General features: G+C 45.9%; 1 protein-coding gene across 1 annotated transcript in view; it reads right to left on the bottom strand.

The window, feature by feature from the left end:
- Window positions 1–19256, bottom strand: part of LOC142301456 (adipocyte plasma membrane-associated protein-like) — a 68526-nt gene that overhangs the window by 14710 nt on the left and 34560 nt on the right. Inside the window, exons 7-8 of the mRNA XM_075342459.1 lie at window positions 14018–14178; window positions 5908–6103 (exon numbers count right to left, since the gene is read on the bottom strand). Of these exons, the coding sequence (XP_075198574.1) occupies window positions 5908–6103; window positions 14018–14178 (357 nt within the window). The remainder of the gene's footprint in view (window positions 1–5907; window positions 6104–14017; window positions 14179–19256) is intronic.

The raw sequence follows: 19256 nt of genomic DNA, 5'->3' as shown, positions 1-19256 counted from the left end.
GAACACTGTCAGGTAGAATAAAATTTAATTTCCTCCCGGCAGCGGGGCTCTCAGTGCGAGCGGCGGGCAGGTTCAGAATGCTATTAACCTGCAGATTAACCCCATATCTGCAGGTTAATAGCATTTTTTCACACGATATGTTTTCTTTATAGAGAACCTGTCACCATTTAAAATGGCCCTGAAGTACTACAATGTGTGGATCATGTGATGTATATAATGTGTGTATGCTGAAAAGGATACTTGTCGGCACATTTTTACATGTAAAAGTAGTAGTATGGCTCTATAGGTGCTTGACCCTCAATAAAAATGATAGCATTTCTGTACAGAGCTGAAGTACCAGTCATGAGAAACCCAGTATAGAAGCCATATACAAATCACTAGGGCCTGCTTCTTCTAATGCACTTCAGACTGAGTTCATATGGCTTCTATACCTGATTTCCTATGACTGGCACATCGGAGCACTCCAAAAAAAGTGCCATTTTTACCAGGGCACAAGCACTTCTACAGCCATACCGCTGCTTCCATATGTAAAGACGAGTCGACAGGTGCCCTTGAAGGCTATGTGCGCATGTTGCGTGCAGTACCTTGCAGAAATGAACGCATCCTCTGGTAGAATTTGTCATTGTCAAATTTGGTTTTGCCCACAAAAACGCAGGAAATACGCATGCGTTGTTCGCGCATTTTTGTCGCATTTTTACCGCGTTTTACATCCTTTTCCAGTGCTTAAAATGGGATGCGTTTTCAATACAAAGACACTTATAAATAAACTTTGACCATTCAAACAGTAGGAAAAAAAAAGAAAAAAAACCCCTCCTATAAAACATACACAAAAATGTTAATTTTATTAAAAAGATTATTGAGATTTCATATTTATTAATAAAATATAATTATTTTATTGTTGGACTCTTTTTTTTAAAGTAGGGCTGGATGTCAGGGCAAAAGGAAACGTCATGACCTCACTATAATGCCAAAGACGTAAGTTTTGATTTTGACAAAAAAGCATGCGTTTAGCATCAAAAAAAGCATGAAAAACGCTAGAAATTTGATTTAGGATGCGTTTTGATAATTCTCATTGACTTCAATGTTAGCAAAACACTGCCAAAATGGCAAAAACAATTGACATGCTGCTTCTTCAAACGCAGAGTTTTTGACAAATTTTTGACACCAAAAACGCTGTGTTTTTAACAGCATTGTGCGCACAAGTAAGCCCTATTTTCCATAGACTTTGCTTGGAAATCAAAATGCATGCAATGTTGCATTAAAACGCTGCAGTTCAAAACGCTGTGGAAACGCATGAAAAAACGCAACGTGCGCATATGGCCTAAAACGGCATCCATGAGTCCTATAGTACTGTCAGAGTTTAGGAGACCAGAAGTAGATGTATAAAACTAAGCACAGACCAAAGGCATTCTGCAGGGAGGTGACAATGCAGGGATAACAATTAGGCTATGTTCACAAATTGCTTTATTTCCTGCATCAAAACTTGATCTCCTGGCAGAAAAGAAGCTGCTTACAAAAAGCAGGTTTTGCGGCTTTTTTTGGCTGTAGATTATGTGTCATTTGTTTACAATACATGTTTAATAAAGTTAATTTATTTCACAAAAAAACATGGTTGTGAGGTGTTTATTTGTATTTCTCCATTGCTTTCTATGGTGAAAAAAACCCTGTAAAAACACAAAGTATTGACCCCTCATGCACTTGCTTTTTAAAAAAAACAAACAAAAGCAGCATTTCTGAAATCTCAGCTTTTGCTGGTACTTTAAAAAGCAGCTTTCAATTTGCATAAAAAAAACAGTGCAAAAAATGCTGCAACATGTGATCATAGCTGGAAACTGTCCACACTTTACACTAAAATCTCTTTAAGATGTCATAATTTAATATAACGCCCTGTTCTACAAACAGTATTTAAGTATCAGCTGCTTTTCTTTGTCTTTTACATAGTTATATTGAACGGCCCCTTAATGTACGGTATATACTTTCATTTACTATACCAAGATCATAGTCTATACTGGGGCTTGTCAAAAATGGATAGTCCTTACACACCCTTTGAGGAAATCTATGACAAAATACTAGTCTATTTAGATTAAAGGAGGGGTGAAGCTCTGCCTCTCGCTCCTCCCTCTCGATTCCTCCTCGCTCCTCCATCTGCCTCCCGCTATCCCCTCTGTCATCCACTCCCCTCTGCCTCCTGCTCTCCCCTCTGCCTCCTGCTCCTCCCTCTGCCTCTCGCTCTCCCCTCTGCCTCTCGCTCCTCCCTCTGCCTCTCGCTCCTCCCTCTGCCTCTCGCTCTCCCCTCTGCCTCTCGCTCTCCCCTCTGCCTCTCGCTCTCCCCTCTGCCTCTCGCTCTCCCCTCTGCCTCTCGCTCTCCCCTCTGCCTCTCGCTCTCCCCTCTGCCTCTCGCTCTCCCCTCTGCCTCTCGCTCTCCCCTCTGCCTCTCGCTCCTCCCTCTGCCTCTCGCTCTCCCCTCTGCCTCTCGCTCTCCCCTCTGCCTCTCGCTCCTCCCTCTGCCTCTCGCTCCTCCCTCTGCCTCTCGCTCCTCCCTTTGCCTCTCGCTCTCCCCTCTGCCTCTCGCTCCTCCCTCTCGATTCCTCCTCGCTCCTCCATCTGCCTCCCGCTATCCCCTCTGTCTTCCACTCCCCTCTGCCTCTTGCTCTCCCCTCTGCCTCTCGCTCTCCCCTCTGCCTCTTGCACTCCCCTCTGCCTCTTGCTCTCCCCTCTGCCTCTCGCTCTCCCCTCTGCCTCTCGCTCTCCCCTCTGCCTCTCGCTCTCCCCTCTGCCTCTCGCTCTCCCCTCTGCCTCTCGCTCCTCCCTTTGCCTCTCGCTCCTCCCTCTGCCTTTCGCTCTCCCCTCTGCCTTTCGCTCTCCCCTCTGCCTTTCGCTCTCCCCTCTGCCTTTCGCTCTCCCCTCTGCCTCTAGCTCTCCCCTCTGCCTCTCGCTCTCCCCTCTGCCTCTCGCTCTCCCCTCTGCCTCCCGCTCCTCCCTCTGCCTCCCGCTCCTCCCTCTGCCTCTCTCTCCCCCCTCTGCCTCTCTCTCCCCCCTCTGCCTCTCTCTCCCCCCTCTGCCTCTCTCTCCCCCCTCTGCCTCTCTCTCCTCCCTATGTATCCCGCTCCCCCCTCTGCCTCTCGATCCCCCCTCCTCCTCTTGCATTCCCCTCTGCCTCCTGCTCCCCCCTCCGCCTCTCGCTCCTCCTGTCACAGAATCTCATCAGTAAGGCTGTGTTTGCACTTTGCATCGTCCTAGTTGCAGTTCTAAACGCATCCTCTGGCACAAATTGCTTTTGCCAAAGTTGCTTTTGACCACTAAATCGCGGTAAATACGCATGCGTATTTACCGCGTTTTTAGATGCTTTTCCATTGCGTTTAGACAGATGCGTTTTGAACATAAAGACACTGCTAAATAAACAGTCAAACAATGAAAAAAGGGAAAAAAAGGAACACATAATTATTGAAATAATAATTAAAATAGTTATATTTCATATAATTATAGCGGTTTTATACTATTTATCGCTAAAATAGCAATAAATTAATATTTTTCATTAATTTAATTGTCGGACTACGTGTGTGTGTAAAGAGACATGTCAAAACTCTTCACTGAATACAGATTTTACCTCAGAATTGAGAATTTTGATAATGACTGATCAATTCTGCTACAGAAAGAAGCAGATTTGTCTGATGAGATATATGACAAAGTTAGTTATTTTCATGTGTACTATTGATTTCTGAAATAAAAATTAAAAGGATTGTTATTCTTTAATCACACACAGAGGAGCAGCATAATCAGAGTTAAAAGAAAAGTTGTTTAATCAGGAATACAGGCATTTACTAACAGACATGTCAGGTAAGGTGACAGATCTAGTTTAACCCCTTTACAACCAAGGACGTACCGCTACGTCCTTGGTCATGTCGGGTTAATCACCGCCGGCTGATATGGTGAACACTGCACATGTCTGCTAATTTGAACAGCAGACATGCGGGGCTAACAGGCGTGGGTGGATCTGCGATCCAACCTCACCTGTTAACCCCTTAGATTGCGCTGTTAAAATGTGACAGTGTGATTTAAATGACCACGTCGGGGAAAGCGCTGCTCCCCGCCACCATTGGAGGCCCCATGACGCAATTGTAACGGGGTGCCAGGGGTGCCTCGGGGGATGTAGTCGTGGCCCCTTCTGCTAGGCTTACCCCTGGTGCCGCCGTCACTTTGGGGACAGGAGATGACTTGGTGGGGCAGAGTGTGGTGGTGCAGACGCCGTCGTCAGTTGTACAGAGACTCTGCAGACATGGATCAATTGAACCAGCAGGCATTTTTATTACGCGCTTTTTCTCCACAAAAGCACAACACTTCAGGTGACTTCACGCTTTTTGCTAGGGGGAAAACCTGTTCCTGACGCCTCCTCCAGTGGGGATGTGCCCGGCTACTCCTCTTCACCTGGCTCCCACTACGGCTACCCACAGACCGGACCCACACCAGTACTGCTTCACACTTGAGGTTATGCCTTCTCTTCTCTCCGGCTTCCCTATTCACCCAGCTCCCACACTCTGCCCCTTCTGCTTCTTCTCTCCCGTCCTGGACTCAACTAACTGCTGGCTCTAACTTTTCCCTCACAACTCTTCTTCACCCTCTCCTTTCTTCTGCTGGCTCCTCCTTTCCTCTGCCCTGTTTCTGTGGAGACAGCCGTCCCACCCGGCCACTAGGGGATCCCACTAAAACAGTGTAATAACATTAAAACATTTTTATTAAATAACATCAACATTCCGGGAAAACTGTACCTCATTGTAAGGGGTCTGCCCACCCCTTACACAATCACGGGGAGCCGATGGTTGTCATGGTAGCGACGGGTCATGTGATGACCCTTGTCGCTATCATGATGTATTTCCTGCAGGGAAGAAGCATTTCTGCTGATCAGAGCTGTGCAGCTCCGATCAACAGAAAGCACAAGCGATCAGACTGTGCAGTGATAAAGTCCCCTAGGGGGACTAGTAAAATAAAGAAAAAAAATTTAAAACATTTTTTAAAAATTTGAAAAAAAACCCCTAAACATTCAAAGTCGCCCCACTGAAAATAAAACAGTTAAAATAAATATAATATTTGGTATCGCCGCGTTCAGAAATGCTTAATCTATCAAAATATAGAATCAATTAATCTGATCGGTACATGGCATGGCGAGGAGAAAAACATTCCAAATGCCAAAGTTACGTTTTTTGGTTGCCACAATTTTTTTTTAAAATGCAGTAACAGGTGATCAAAAATCTGCACAAAAATTGTATAATTAAAAACATCATCTCAAGAAGATGCAAAAAAATAAGCCACCACTGAGCCCCAGATCCCAAAAAATAAGAACGCTGTGAGTTTCAGAAAAAGACGCAAAAAGTGCAATTCTTTGTGGACGAACTTTTGAATTTTTTTAAGCCATTAGATAAAAGTAAAAAAGTATAGATGTTTGGTATCTACGAACTCGTACCGACGTAAGGCATCCTATGGACACATCATTTTTACCATATAGTGAACACTGTAAACAAAATATCCCAAAAACCATCATGTAATTGTACTTTTTTTGCAATTTCACTGCACTTGGATTTTTTTTCCCATTTACCAGTACACTAGTATATGGTAAAACTAATGATTTATTTCAATAGTACAACTTGTCCCGCAAAAAACAAGCCCTCATGTGGCAAAACTGACAGAAAAATAAAAAACGTTAGGGCTCGCGAAAGAAGCGGAGCAAAAATCGAAAATGAAAAACGTAAAATCACCCAAAGGTAAAGGGTTTAACACAGTTACTCTAACATAGTCTCCCCTCCTTTTATATAGTGTGATCCGTGTTGAATTGCACAAATTATTGTCATACATAAGTAATAGCTGAGATCTAAGACAGAACCCAGTATCTGAATAGAAGACACACACACATACCTTGACAATAAATCTTTTTAGTGCAGGATAAGGTGCAATGGCATCCAGAAAAGGGGGAAAGAATCCGGGAAAGCGTGTTGTTGATATTCCAACTCTGTATGTGCCCACTGTAGATATTCTGATATTATCTGGATAGCCCGGCAAATTATCCACAAATACTTCTTTTACTCCCGCTTTACTACCTGCTAACCAATAACTATGCAAACAGAACAAAAAAGAAACTTATATGAGAGAGACAAATAAATGTCCCAATAAAAATGTTTTCATATATTTTATATTAAATAATTTACAACCAAACATGTAATAGTGTAGTCTGACTGGACCTCCATTGATCAGCCTGCAGTGCCCAGAGAACGCGAGATGCCATAAGTGGGCCATCCCATTAGAGTACATAGGACTGAGTCATCATGGAAGCTCATAATAAGTAATACATGTATATTGAGCCCATTTTGGCAGATTTTCTTTTGATTCATCTACACCAAAAGATACAACAATGTATATACTGCTGATGTCTGCTAAACCAGCTTATTTCTGCAGGGTTTATCTTCTCATCTCTTCTCCCGATATGCTTTTCCTTTGTTCATGGGGGAAGAGTTGAGAGGAGGTGGTGGATGTCAGAGACCTTGCGCTCTTCATCCTTCCGTTTGAGGATGCCCCACAGATGCCCAATAGGGTTTAGGTCTGGAGACATGCTTGGCCACTCCACCACCTTTACCCTCAGTTTCTTTAAAAAGGCAGTGATTGTCTTTGAGGTGTGTTTGCGGTTGTTAAGTTAGAAAACTGCATTGTGGCCCAGTTTTTGAAGGGAGGGGATCAAGGTCTGCTTCAGTATGTCACAGTACATGTTGGCATTCATGGTTCCCTCAATGAACTGTAGCTCCCCACAGCCGGCAGCACTCATGCAGCCCCAAACTATGACACTCCCACCACCATGCTTGACTGTAAGCAGTACACACTTGTCTTTGTACTCCTCACCTTGTTGATGCCACATACTTGACACCATCTAAACCAAATAACTTTATCTTGGTCTCATCAGACCACAAGACGTGGTTTCAGTAATCCATGTTCTTAGTCCGAGTCTCTTCAGCAAACTGTTTGCAGGCTTTCTTGTGCATCATCTTTAGAAGAGGCTTCCTTCTGGGACAACAGCCATGCAGACCAATTTGATGCAGTTGGAGACGTATGGTATAAGCACAGACAGGCTGACCCCTCACCCCTTTATCCTCTGCAGCAATACTGTCATCTCTCATAAGTCTATTTTGAAAATAATCTCTGGATATGATGCTGAGCATGTGCACTCAACTTCCTTGGTCATCCATGGCAAGGCTTGTTGGAACCTGTTTTGTTAAACAGCTCTATGGTCTTGGCCACCATGCTGCAGCTCAGATTCAGGGTGGTGGCAATCTTCTTATAACCAAGGCTATCTTTATGTAAAGCAGGGGTCCCCAACCCATCAATCGCAAGCCATATGCAGCTTGCCTGCTCCTCACATGTGGCTCGTCACCGGGAATGTACATGGCCGCGGGACCATCTGTTTCTCAGGGCCGGTGGCTATTGGTGGGCAGAGTGGGGAGCTGTTTACTACCATCAGTGAAGTTTCCGCAGTTGCAGAATGACCTTTGGTGACATTGTAAGGGGTGGACGGACCCCTTACAAGGAGGTGCAGTTTCCCCTGAAGATACCCCACTCTGGGGTAGATAAAGTGTTTAATAATGATGTTAGTAATAAAAAAATGTTTTATTGTGTAGTGAGTTTCCCTCCCTAGAGCCCGGGTGGGACGGCTGTCCCCATAGAAACAGGGCAGGAGAAAGGAGGAGTCGGCAGCAGAGGGGGGAGGGAGAGAAAGTGTTGTGGAGGAAAAAGTTTGAGTCAGAGGCAGTTGAGTCCGGGACGGGAGAGAAGGAGCAGAAGGGGCAGAGTGTGGGAGCTGGGTGGACAGAAAAGCGAAGGAAAGGAAAGAGAACGTGTCCTCAAAGGTGAAGCAGGAATTGTGTGGGTCAAGACTGTGATAGCCGGAGTGGGAGCCTAGGTGAAGTGGAGTAGCCGGGCACATCCCCACTAGAGGAGACGTCCAGAAAAGGTTTTCCCTAGCAGAAGTTGTGAAACCATCTGATTATTGCCGCTGTTATGAAGATGCGTACAATAAACATGCCTACTGGTTCAACCGATCTACGTCTGCAAAGTCTTTGTACATCTGACGGCGTTATCTGCACCACCACACTCTGCCCCACCAAGCAATCTCCTGTCCCAATAGTGACGGCGGAGACGGGGGTTAGCCTGAGAGAAAAAGGGGCCACGACTACAATCCCCGAGGCACCCCCGTCACCCCGTTACATGTGGCGTAGTCGGCAGGATCCGGATTATCTGCAGGGGGTCCCGATCCAAGAAGATGCAGACCAAGTGGTGCCTAAGGCGTTGGACCAGGCACAAGACGGCGGTAAGATGGCCGCCGTCTTCACGAGTACAGCGCGCGCGCGCGAAGAATTGGCGCCAAAATAAGAACCCTGAGCTGGCCGGCGAAGAAAAAGAAGTACAGAGTACGCCGTCCAAAGAGGGGAGGTGCTGGCCCTAAAATGTTGCTGAAAACATGTGAAGAGGACGGCAGTACAGGAAAAAAGAAGAGTCGCCTGTGCTGGGTCGATTTGATGTGTGAGACTGGGGGTGGAGTGTATGCAAGAGCGGGAAAAGAAGGCCCGCCTCCACCTTCCCCAGCATCTCCACCGTCCCTGGCGCCATTACAGGAAGAGCTGCAAGAGACGCCGGCGGTATTGGCGATTCGTCAAAGTATGGTGACACACCCGGTGGTCGTCGTCGGAAGTCCACAGCCGTCCCGTCCAGCTACCCCGTCACCTCCGCCGGGAACCGAGGGGCCAAAGCCGGAGCCAGAAGAATCGGAGACACCGGTTAACTATGAGCCGTTCCGGAGGCTGCGCCGCTTGCCAGGTCAGTCACTCTCCGATTATGTGAAGGCCCAGCGGACGAATGGCTACGAGCTTATCACCCCGTGTGAATCCCAGTGACCGGAGAAGGGGACATTTTTGTGCTAAGAACCGGTAGTGTTGAAGAACCGGTGAAGTGTTATAGGTTGTAACCCTGTTTAAGTTACCGAGCCCGGAAGGAGCCTGATGCCGGACTGGGCGAGGACTCCCTCCGTGATGTTAAGGAAGACTTTATTGTTTGTGCTCCTGCCTGCAAAGACCGGGAGTGCTGTGAAAGCCTCCGGGCACACTGCCTACAAAGACCGGGAGCTCCCAGGGAGGGACTCCGGGCGCCGAACTTGGACGCTCAGTGGTTGTCTCTGTTCAAGAAAGTTTTAAAGGTTTACCCAAAGTTGCCTTGCTGCTAAATTGTGTTTTGCAGGTGCGAGCCTTTCCGGGAGGCTAAGGCAGAAAGAGGGGAGGAATGTAAGGGGTGGACGGACCCCTTACAAGGAGGTGCAGTTTCCCCTGAAGATGCCCGACTCTGGGGTAGATAAAGTGTTTAATAATGATGTTAGTAATAAAAAAATGTTGTTTGATTGTGTAGTGAGTTTCCCCCCCTAGAGCCCGGTGGGACGGCTGTCCCCATAGAAACAGGGCAGGAGAAAGGAGGAGCCGGCAGCAGAGGGGGGAGGGAGAGAAAGTGTTGTGGAGGAAAAAGTTTGAGTCAGAGGCAGTTGAGTCCGGGACGGGAGAGAAGGAGCAGAAGGGGCAGAGTGTGGGAGCTGGGTGGACAGAAAAGCGAAGGAAAGGAAAGAGAACGTGTCCTCAAAGGTGAAGCAGGAATTGTGTGGGTCAAGACTGTGATAGCCGGAGTGGGAGCCTAGGTGAAGTGGAGTAGCCGGGCACATCCCCACTAGAGGAGACGTCCAGAAAAGGTTTTCCCTAGCAGAAGTTGTGAAACCATCTGATTATTGCCGCTGTTATGAAGATGCGTACAATAAACATGCCTACTGGTTCAACCGATCTACGTCTGCAAAGTCTTTGTACATCTGACGGCGTTATCTGCACCACCACACTCTGCCCCACCAAGCAATCTCCTGTCCCAATAGTGACGGCGGAGTCAGGGGTTAGCCTGAGAGAAAAAGGGGCCACGACTACAATCTCCGAGGCACCCCCATCACCCCGTTACAACATCACAGTCATGTGACTCACCTAAGGTCCTAACGCTGCACTGCGAGAGTCCAGGCCTGCACATATGCAGTGTCAAGGACCTGGAGACCCCGCCTAGGTTCAAATGTATGCGTGTTTTTCAGGCACGCATACATTTGAACAGTGCCTAGATAGGACTGAGGCAAAAGAGCTTCTCAGTGCCATGACATGCCGTCATCACCGGGGCTGGGACTGCAGAGAAGAGGAGGATGCACAGGTAAGCGCTCCAGGGAAGCAGTAGAGGACATGTACAATAATTTTAAATGAGAGGCCTGTGGTGGTGGAGGAGCAGTTTTACTTTACAAGGTACATTATGAGGCAATGAGGGACATTATGGCTGAGTGTGGGACATTAGGAAACATATTGGGACATTATAGGGCAGTAGGGAACATTACAAAACAAATTGAGACATTACGGGTGAGTGGGGGACACTATGAAGCTTATTAGGAAATTATAGGGAAGTGGGGGCATTATAAAACAAACTGGGACATTATGGGGCAATGAGGGACATTCTAAAGTAAATTTGGACATTGTGGGGCAATGAGAGACATTATGGAGCAAATTGGGACATTTTGGGGGAATGGCGGACATTAGGAAGCAAATTGGGACATTGTTGGGCAGTAGGGGATATTATAGAGTAAATTGGGACATTATAGAGTAAATTTGGATATTGTAGGGGAATGAGAAGCATTATGGAGTAATGGGGACATCATGAGGCAAATTGGCACATTATGGGTCAATGAGGGACATTCTGGGGCAATGGTAACATTATGGAGCAAATTGATTGGGACATTATGGGGCAATGGAGGAAATTATGAAGCAAATTGGGACATTGCAATAGGGGACATTATGGGGTAATGAGGGTAATTATGAAGCAATTAGGAAGGGGATTGTGAAAGGCGACATAGTATAATGAGGAGCAGGGGGGAATTTATGCAGAGATGTAGTGTGGGGGGAGATATAGAAAGGGCAATTTCTGGGGGAATATTATGGAAAGGGGCACTTGTAAGGCTATTTTGGAGAGGAGCAGTGTGGGGGGGATATTTTGTGCAGGAAGCAAATAACCACCCCTTTTGATTCCACTTGTTTTCCCAGACATTACTAAATAAAAAGGGCCAGGATGAGGGACAAAAATCATTGGTTTATGGTGGCAAGTGGGCATAATTACTCAGGGGCAATTTAGGGGACATTAGTACTGATGAAATATAAGTTAATTTTGAAGATATTGTCTTCCATGGGGGAAAAAAGTCTGATGTAGTGTAGAAACTGGTGAAAAAATATGGAATGTGCTCTGGAAGTGATCAGCTTTAGATAACTGTGTGCTATTTTCTGTAGAGTCACGTCATGGCAGGAAGAAGTGATGGCAGTCAGTGTCAGATAAAGAAGAGGAAAAGCGAAGATGAATAACTTCAGCTAGATATGTCTCTGGGAAGACAGTGTATTACATGTACGTACACACACTACTATATACAGAGCTCCTGTGTAAAATGGCACTGATGATAATATTATTATTAGTACTGTAGTTTTTATTCATGATCATTACTGTAGTATTATATGTCCCTATATGGTAGTAATATGTGGTCTGGTCATGGTGTGGTGGTATTTGTCTCTTGTGTGTGGTATTAATTGGTCATAATGTAGTCTGGTCATAGTGTTGCAGTATTTCTCCTTTGTATGTGGTAATATTCAGTTACTACGTGGTCTAATTATGGTGCGGTGCTATTAATCTCTTGTATGTGGTTTTATTTGATCATTACAGTGCTGGCCAAAAGTATTGGCACCCCTGCAATTCTGTCAGATAATACTCAGTTTCTTCTTGAAAATGATTGCAATCACAAATTCTTTGGTATTATTATCTTCATTTAATTTGTCTTCAATGAAATAAAAAAAAAAATTGTCATAAAGCCAAATTGGATATAATTCCACACCAAACATAAAAAAGGGGGTGGACAAAAGTATTGGCACTGTTTGAAAAATCATGTGATGCTGTGAATTTGTGTAATTAACAGCACCTGTAACTTACCTGTGGCACCTAACAGGTGTTGGCAATAACTAAATCACACCTACAGCCAGTTGACATGGATTAAAGTTGACTCAACCTCTGTCCTGTGTCCTTGTGTGTACCACATTGAGCATGGAGAAAAGAAAGAAGACCAAAGAACTGTCTGAGGACTTGAGAATCCAAATTGTGAGGAAGCATGAGCAATCTCAAGGCTACAAGTCCATCTCCAAAGACCTGAAAGTTCCTGTGTCTACGGTGCGCAGTGTCATCAAGAAGTTTAAAGCCCATGGCACTGTGGCTAACCTCCCTAGATGTGGAAGGAAAAGAAAAATTGACGAGAGATTTCAACGCAAGATTGTGCGGATGGTGGATAAAGAACCTCGACTAACATCCAAACAAGTTCAAGTTACCCTGCAGTCCGAGGGTACAACAGTGTCAACCCGTACTATCCGTCGGCATGTGAATGAAAAGGGACTATATGGTAGGATACCCAGGAAGACCTCACTTCTTACCCCGAGACATAAAAAAGCCAGGCTGGAGTTTGCCAAAACTTACCTGAGAGCCTAAAACGTTTTGGAAGAATGTTCTCTGGTCAGATGAGACAAAAGTAGAGCTTTTTGGGAAAAGCCATCAACATAGAGTTTACAGGGAAAAAAAAGAGGCATTCAAAGAAAAGAACACGGTCCCTACAGTCAAACATGGCGGAGGTTCCCTGATGTTTTGGGGTTGCTTTGCTGCCTCTGGCACTGAACTGCTTGACCGTGTACATGGCATTATGAAGTCTGAAGACTACCAACAAATTTTGCAGCATAATGTATGGCCCAGTGTGAGAAAGCTGGGTCTCCCTCAGAGGTCATGGGTCTTTCAGCAGGACAATGACCGAAAACACACTTCAAAAAGCACTAGAAAATGGTTTGAGAGAAAGCACTGGAGACTACTAAAGTGGCCAGCAATGAGTCCAGTCCTGAATTCCATAGAACACCTGTGCAGAGATCTCAAAATGGCAGTTTGGAGAAGGCACCCTTCAAATCCCAGGGACTTGGAGCAGTTTGCCAAAGAAGAATGGTCTAAAATTCCAGCAGAGCATTGTAAGAAACTCATTGATGGATACCAGTTATACAGTTATTTTGGTTAAAGGTTGAGCAACCAAGGATTAGGCTAAGGGTTCCAATACTTTTGTCTGGCCCATTTTTGGAGTTTTGTGTGAAATGATTAATGATTTGATTTTTGTTTCATTCTCTTTGTGTTTTTTCATTGCAAGCAAAATAAATGAAGATAATAATACCAAAGAATTTGTGATTGCAATCATTTTCAAGAAGAAACTGAGTATTCTCTGACAGAATTGCAAGGATGCCAATACCTTTTGCCAGCACTGTATGTGTTGGTAATATGTAATCTGAACTTAGTGTTGCGGTATTTCTCCCTTGTATGTGCCTGTCTTCAGTCACTATGTGGTGGTAATATGTTGTCTGGTGACGGTGTGGCGTTATTTCTCCCTTGTATGTGTCTGTATTCAGTCACTATGTGTTGGTAATATGTAATCTGAACTTAGTGTTGCGGTATTTCTCCCTTGTATGTGCCTGTCTTCAGTCACTATGTGGTGGTAATATGTTGTCTGGTGACGGTGTGGCGTTATTTCTCCCTTGTATGTGTCTGTATTCAGTCACTATGTGGTGGTAATATGTTGTCTGGTCACGGAGTGGCGGTATTTCTCCCTTGTATGTGGTATTATTGGTCTTGGTATAGTGGATTGTGTTGGGAATGGAGGTCACTTTTCTCTCTGATATCTTTATGGGGAAGATTCTTTATTTCCAATTGTTGTTTCCTATTTTCTACTGCTAAATTGGCTTTTACTACATCTTCATCTCTACAATGTGGCTCTCGACCAACTTTCAAAGACTTTTACCAAATAATATTCTAACATCTCTTGACTGATCACCATAAGGAAATTTTATGTAAAATAAAAGCAACAATTTACCGTAAGATTCTGGAGATGCTGGTTTCTGCTATTAAAATATAGTCTTCGTCTGGCGATAGAGCCAGTCCATTAGCCATATAGAGGTCATCCAGTAAGCTCTGTGTCCGTCTCCGCACCGGATCATAGAGTATTAAGCGTCCCCTGTGATTTGTTTCCAACACCTGAAATAGAGAAAGATTAAAAACATTCAACTAATCTAAAAGAGAACATAGAATTATAGCACTGTAAAAGGAAAATGCTAAAACGGATTTATATTAAAGGGGTTATCCGGCTTATTTTGACTTTTTTTTATTATTTCCCTATTGGGCTACATTGGGGCAGGTAAGTAGATAGTGAGCACTTACCTGCCCTGCTGTCAGCCCCTCTCCCCCAGCTCAGAGTGGTCATGTAACCGCTCCTGCCGCGATTTTGCTGCTTCCGGTCATTTCATGTCAACATGGGCAGGACCATGTTGACATGCAAATCTGTGAACAGCATGTTGCTGCCCTGCTGGGCGGCTACAGTGCGTGGAGTCCCCGCCCCCCTCCCTGCACCCTCCCACACATTCCCCCACACCCCGTACTCTCCCCGCCCACGGTGTCACCGCCAGCACCGGACCCCCTGCTCAGGATAGCAGGAGTGCCCGTGCGGTCTGTGTGTCGCTCCAGCCCCTGAGTGCTGATACTGCAGGAGTGCACTGCAGTATCAGCAGCTTCTCACCCTGCAGTACTGGCAGCCGCGGGGATGACGAGCGCTGCTCTCAGGGGGTTAGATGAGATCATTACCTGCTGTGACGATCTCCTGTAGTGCTGACCTCAGCGCTGTCACTGCCTTCTATGCCCGCTGCATTCTCACGTCACTAGCGGTGACGTCACGGACGAAACTGCTGAGAACGCGGCGGGCATAGAAGTCAGTGACAGCGCTGACGTCAGCACTGCAGGAGATTGTCACAGCGGCTCATCTAACCTCCTGACAGCAGCGCTCGTCATCCCCTGCAGTAACCTGGGCTGACCTATTGATGTTAGCTCAGGTCACTGCGCTGCTCTCCCAGACAATGGGGAACATTCTGTTCTTCATTGATTGGGACATTGACTATGGTATGGATCATCGTGGAACCCCCTTATTGGATTACGCCGGACCCAGATTTGTTTTTCTTTTCAATAAATTGGTGAAAGAGGAAATGTTTTGGGGAGTGTTTTTTCAAATAAATTTTGTTTTGTTGTCTATTTTTTTTTTTCATTACTGACTGGGTTGGTGATGCTGGCTATCTGATAGACGCGTGACATCACTAACCCCAGGGCTTGATGCCAGGTGACATTACACATCTGGCATCAACCCCATATATTACCTCGCTTGCCACCGCACCAGGGCACGGGATGAGTTGGGGCGAAGCACCAGGATTGGCACATCTAATGGATGCGCCACTTCTGGGGCGGCTGTAGCCTGCTATTTTTAGGCTGGGGACTGTCCAATAACAGTGGACCTCCCTAGTCTGAGAATACCAGACCACAGCTGTCTGCTTTACCTTGGCTGGTGATCCAATTTGGGGGGGACTCCATGTTTTTTGTTTTAAATTATTTAATTTAAAATAACAGTGTGGAGTGCCCTCTGTTTTGGATTACCAGCCAAGGTAAAGCTGCCAGCTGTGGTCTGCAATCTGCAGCCGTCTGCTTTACCCTAGCTGGATACAAAAGATAGGGGGGACCCCACATCGTTTTTTTTAATTATTTATTTATATTTTGGCTAAATACATGGCTAAGCACCCTTTAGTGCCACATGAAAGGCACAAAAGGGTGCCAGCTTAGAATATGCAGGGGGGTGGGACATTATATATGTCTTTCTCATCTATTTATTTTTTTTATTTCTATCTATCTGTCATCTCTCTATCTATCTATCCCTCCCTCTATTCATTCATTCATTCATCCCTCTATCTCTCTGTCTCTATATCTATCTATTCATCTCTATATCTACTCATCTATTTATCTTTCTTGCTGCTTCCGTTTTTTGCAGTCCGCAAAAAAAACTGAAGGCACACAGATTACACACGGATGCATCCGTGAAAAAAATGGACTGTTTTTTTGCGGACCGCAAAAACGGAACGGTCATGTGAATGTAGCCTACATGTGTTCCCTATGGGGGTAGAGTTCGGTACAGAACGATAGTGAGGGGGGGGGTGTCGGTCGGTACAGAGCGCTGTGTGTGTGTGTGTGTGGGGGTTGCAGAGCCTGATGTGGTGTGGGGCGCAGAGCCTGATGTGTGTGTGTGGGGGGGTGCAGAGCCCGATGTGGTGTGGGGCGCAGAGCCCGATGTGTGTGTGTGTGTGTGGTGCAGAGCCCGATGTGGGGCTGTTATTTCCATTGCTAGAGTGATCAGGTCAGGTGCTGGGGCAGAATACTGACAGGGAATGTGTGTGCAGGGGGTGGGCAGAGGGCGGGGTGGGCAGGGGGCGGGGCTGGACACTGCGGCTGGGCGGTGCCAGCTGTGACTGGGAGGTTTAGCACACGAAGTGGTCAGTTTGCTGGAGCTAAATGTAAACAAAGAGCTGCAGAGAATAAAGTCATAATTCAAGAGGAACAAAAGTTAGAAAACAAGAAATAACAATGTAGGGGTGTTTTATATGACAATACAGCACAGATAAACTAAAAAATTTTTGGTAAGCTAATGTCGGACAACTCCTTTAATGGTCTGCTTACAAAATAGGATCTGCACAAGACATCCTTTACTTCGGAAAACTGAATTCTGTTTCTCATTCATGCAACGTAAGTAATGATGCTTTTGGGATATGTTCACAAAATGTCTGTCGGGTAGATTCTTAAAAAAAAATAATGAAATAAATAAATAACAAAACACAACAGAGAATTAACGTAATGCACAGCAATGTAAACACTACTTGCTGAGCACAAGGGCTAAAATAAGTGATGGGTGCATTCTTCCTATGGAAGCGGCTTGCTATTTGGAATTTAGATTATCAAAACAAAAATAAAGCAAAAATTACTGAAAAACATTGCTTCAGGTAAAGGACCGGTTTCCTGAAGTGTCTGTGTTGAAAAGCGTCTCAAAGACATTGTGTGCACATACATATACAGGTTTTTTAAAAACAAACAAAAAAAGAAAAAACTCACGGTGCAGTTTATATAAAAAATAAATACAAACTGACCTTTAGGGCTCATGTGCACACTGCATCCTGACCAGTGTAGAAAAGAACGCACCCTCTGGCAGACTTGACACTGCGTTTTGACAAAAAGAATGCATCCAAAACGCATGTATTTTGGATGCATTTTGCATGCATTTTACATGCGTTTTGGATGCATTTTTGTCAGTGTGGTCCCCCAGCAATTCAGCTCTGCCCCCTGACAGCAGACACAGACAGAGCCAGGCGATGAGAATGAACTCGGATGAACTTCACCCGACTTCATTGTCATCCCACGGCTCTGTCTCTGTGTGCTGTCATGAACTCAGATGAACCTCTGAGGTCAGTGCCAGGACATAGGAGTCCGCAGCAGTGATGTCAGAGCTTCACCCGAGTTCACTGACATCGAGCGGCTCTCTCTCTCTGTGTCGCAGCCTGATTTACGGTCACATGTGAAGGACTCACCTGTGACCGCAAATTCCCTGAGTGACTGAAGTGAGCCGCGTGATCAGCGGTGTCGTCACTCAGGTTACTCGAGGCCACAGCTGCAGTCCTCCACCTGAGAGCGGTGGCCGCGGGTCACCTGAGTGACGTCATTGCTGATCGTGCGGTTCACTTCAGTTCCTGCGTGGAGCTGACAGAGAGCGGTCATGGTCTGTGGCCACTCGCTGTCAGCTTCATGTAGCAGAGCTGAAAGCGTCGTGGGACCTCATGTGGATTACGTCGGACCTGGAGGGGTATTTGGGGATTATTTAAGTGGTGAAAGAGGGTGTTTTTTTGTCTTTTATTCCAAATAAAGGATTTTTTGGATGTGTGTGTTTATTTTCTTTAACTTACAGGTTAATCATGGAAGGTATCTCGGGGAGACGCCTGCTATGATTAACCTAGGACTTAGTGGTAGCTATGGGCTGCTGCAATTAACTCCTTATTACCCCGATTGCCACCGCACTAGGGCAATTCGGGATGAGTCGGGTAGAGTCCCGAGATTGTCGCATCTAATGGATGCGGCAATTCCGAGCGGCTGCTGGCTGATATTGTTAGGCTGGGGGGCTCCCCATAACGTGGAGCTCCCCATCCTTAGAATACCGGCCTTCAGCCGTGTGGCTTTATCCTGGCTGGTATTAAAATTGGAAGAGACCTCACGTTGTTTTTATTAAAATATTTATTATTTCATTTTACTGCATGATTATAGACTTGCTCACCAGCGGCTGATTGGTTGCAGTGAGACAGCTGTCACTGAGCGTAGGGGGCATGTCTCACTGCAACCAATCATAGGCACCGGTGGGCGGGGGAAGCAGGGAATACGAGATGGAATAATGAGAGGCCGGTATTTTTAAAAGAGGAGAAGCCGCCACAGTGTGAATGCCGTGCAGCACCGCGCCGGTGATTGTGGATCGGTGAGTATGAGAGAGGGGGTGGGAGGGAGAGAGAGACCGAAAGACCTGCGTTTGTTAAACATGCGGATCGCAACAAAAATGCAGTGCGTTTCATTTGGTAGCATTTTTCAACAACTCATTGATTTCAATGGGTGTAGAACGCTGCCAAAACGCTCAAAAGAATTGATATGCTGCATTTTTAAATGCAGAGATTTTGTCAAATTTTTTACTTTCAAAACGCTGCGTTCAAAAAAGCAACGTGCACACGGATTTTGCATGATTCTCATAGACTTTGCTGGGGAAGCAGAACGCATGCATTTTGACAATGTGACGCTGCAGTTTAAAACGTTGCGGAAATGCAAAAAAAAAGCAACGTGCGCACGAGCCCTTATTGTTCAGTACTGAGTCTCTACAATCGCTCTCGGTGTCCTTTAGGCTGTGTGCCCACGCCCACGCCCACATGTGCTCCCGGCTGGATGTGGCCTAAGGAGCCGTGCCCGCAGACGCTGGCCCATGGGATCTATGGGCCCTGGCGGTGACCTCTTATCCCTATCGGTGGGCTGTTGTCTTCTATGAGGGACTTTGGGTGGGACAGGACCTCTAGTCCTGGCCTCAATCGGTGAATTAACCAGTCCGCTTGGTTCCGGTTCTGGCTTCAGGGTCCAAGTACCCCCCTTTGTGCTACTGTTTCCGGGTCGGTTCTGCGTGTCGGTACCAGCGGGCTACAACCCTGTCCCGGTCAACCTCGGTTCTG

The sequence above is a fragment of the Anomaloglossus baeobatrachus genome, chromosome 4 (genome assembly GCF_048569485.1).
Source record: "Anomaloglossus baeobatrachus isolate aAnoBae1 chromosome 4, aAnoBae1.hap1, whole genome shotgun sequence".
Lineage (NCBI taxonomy): Eukaryota > Metazoa > Chordata > Amphibia > Anura > Aromobatidae > Anomaloglossus > Anomaloglossus baeobatrachus.
The sequence above is the reverse complement of the archived record's forward strand: the minus strand, read 5'-3'. Positions and strand labels throughout refer to the sequence as shown.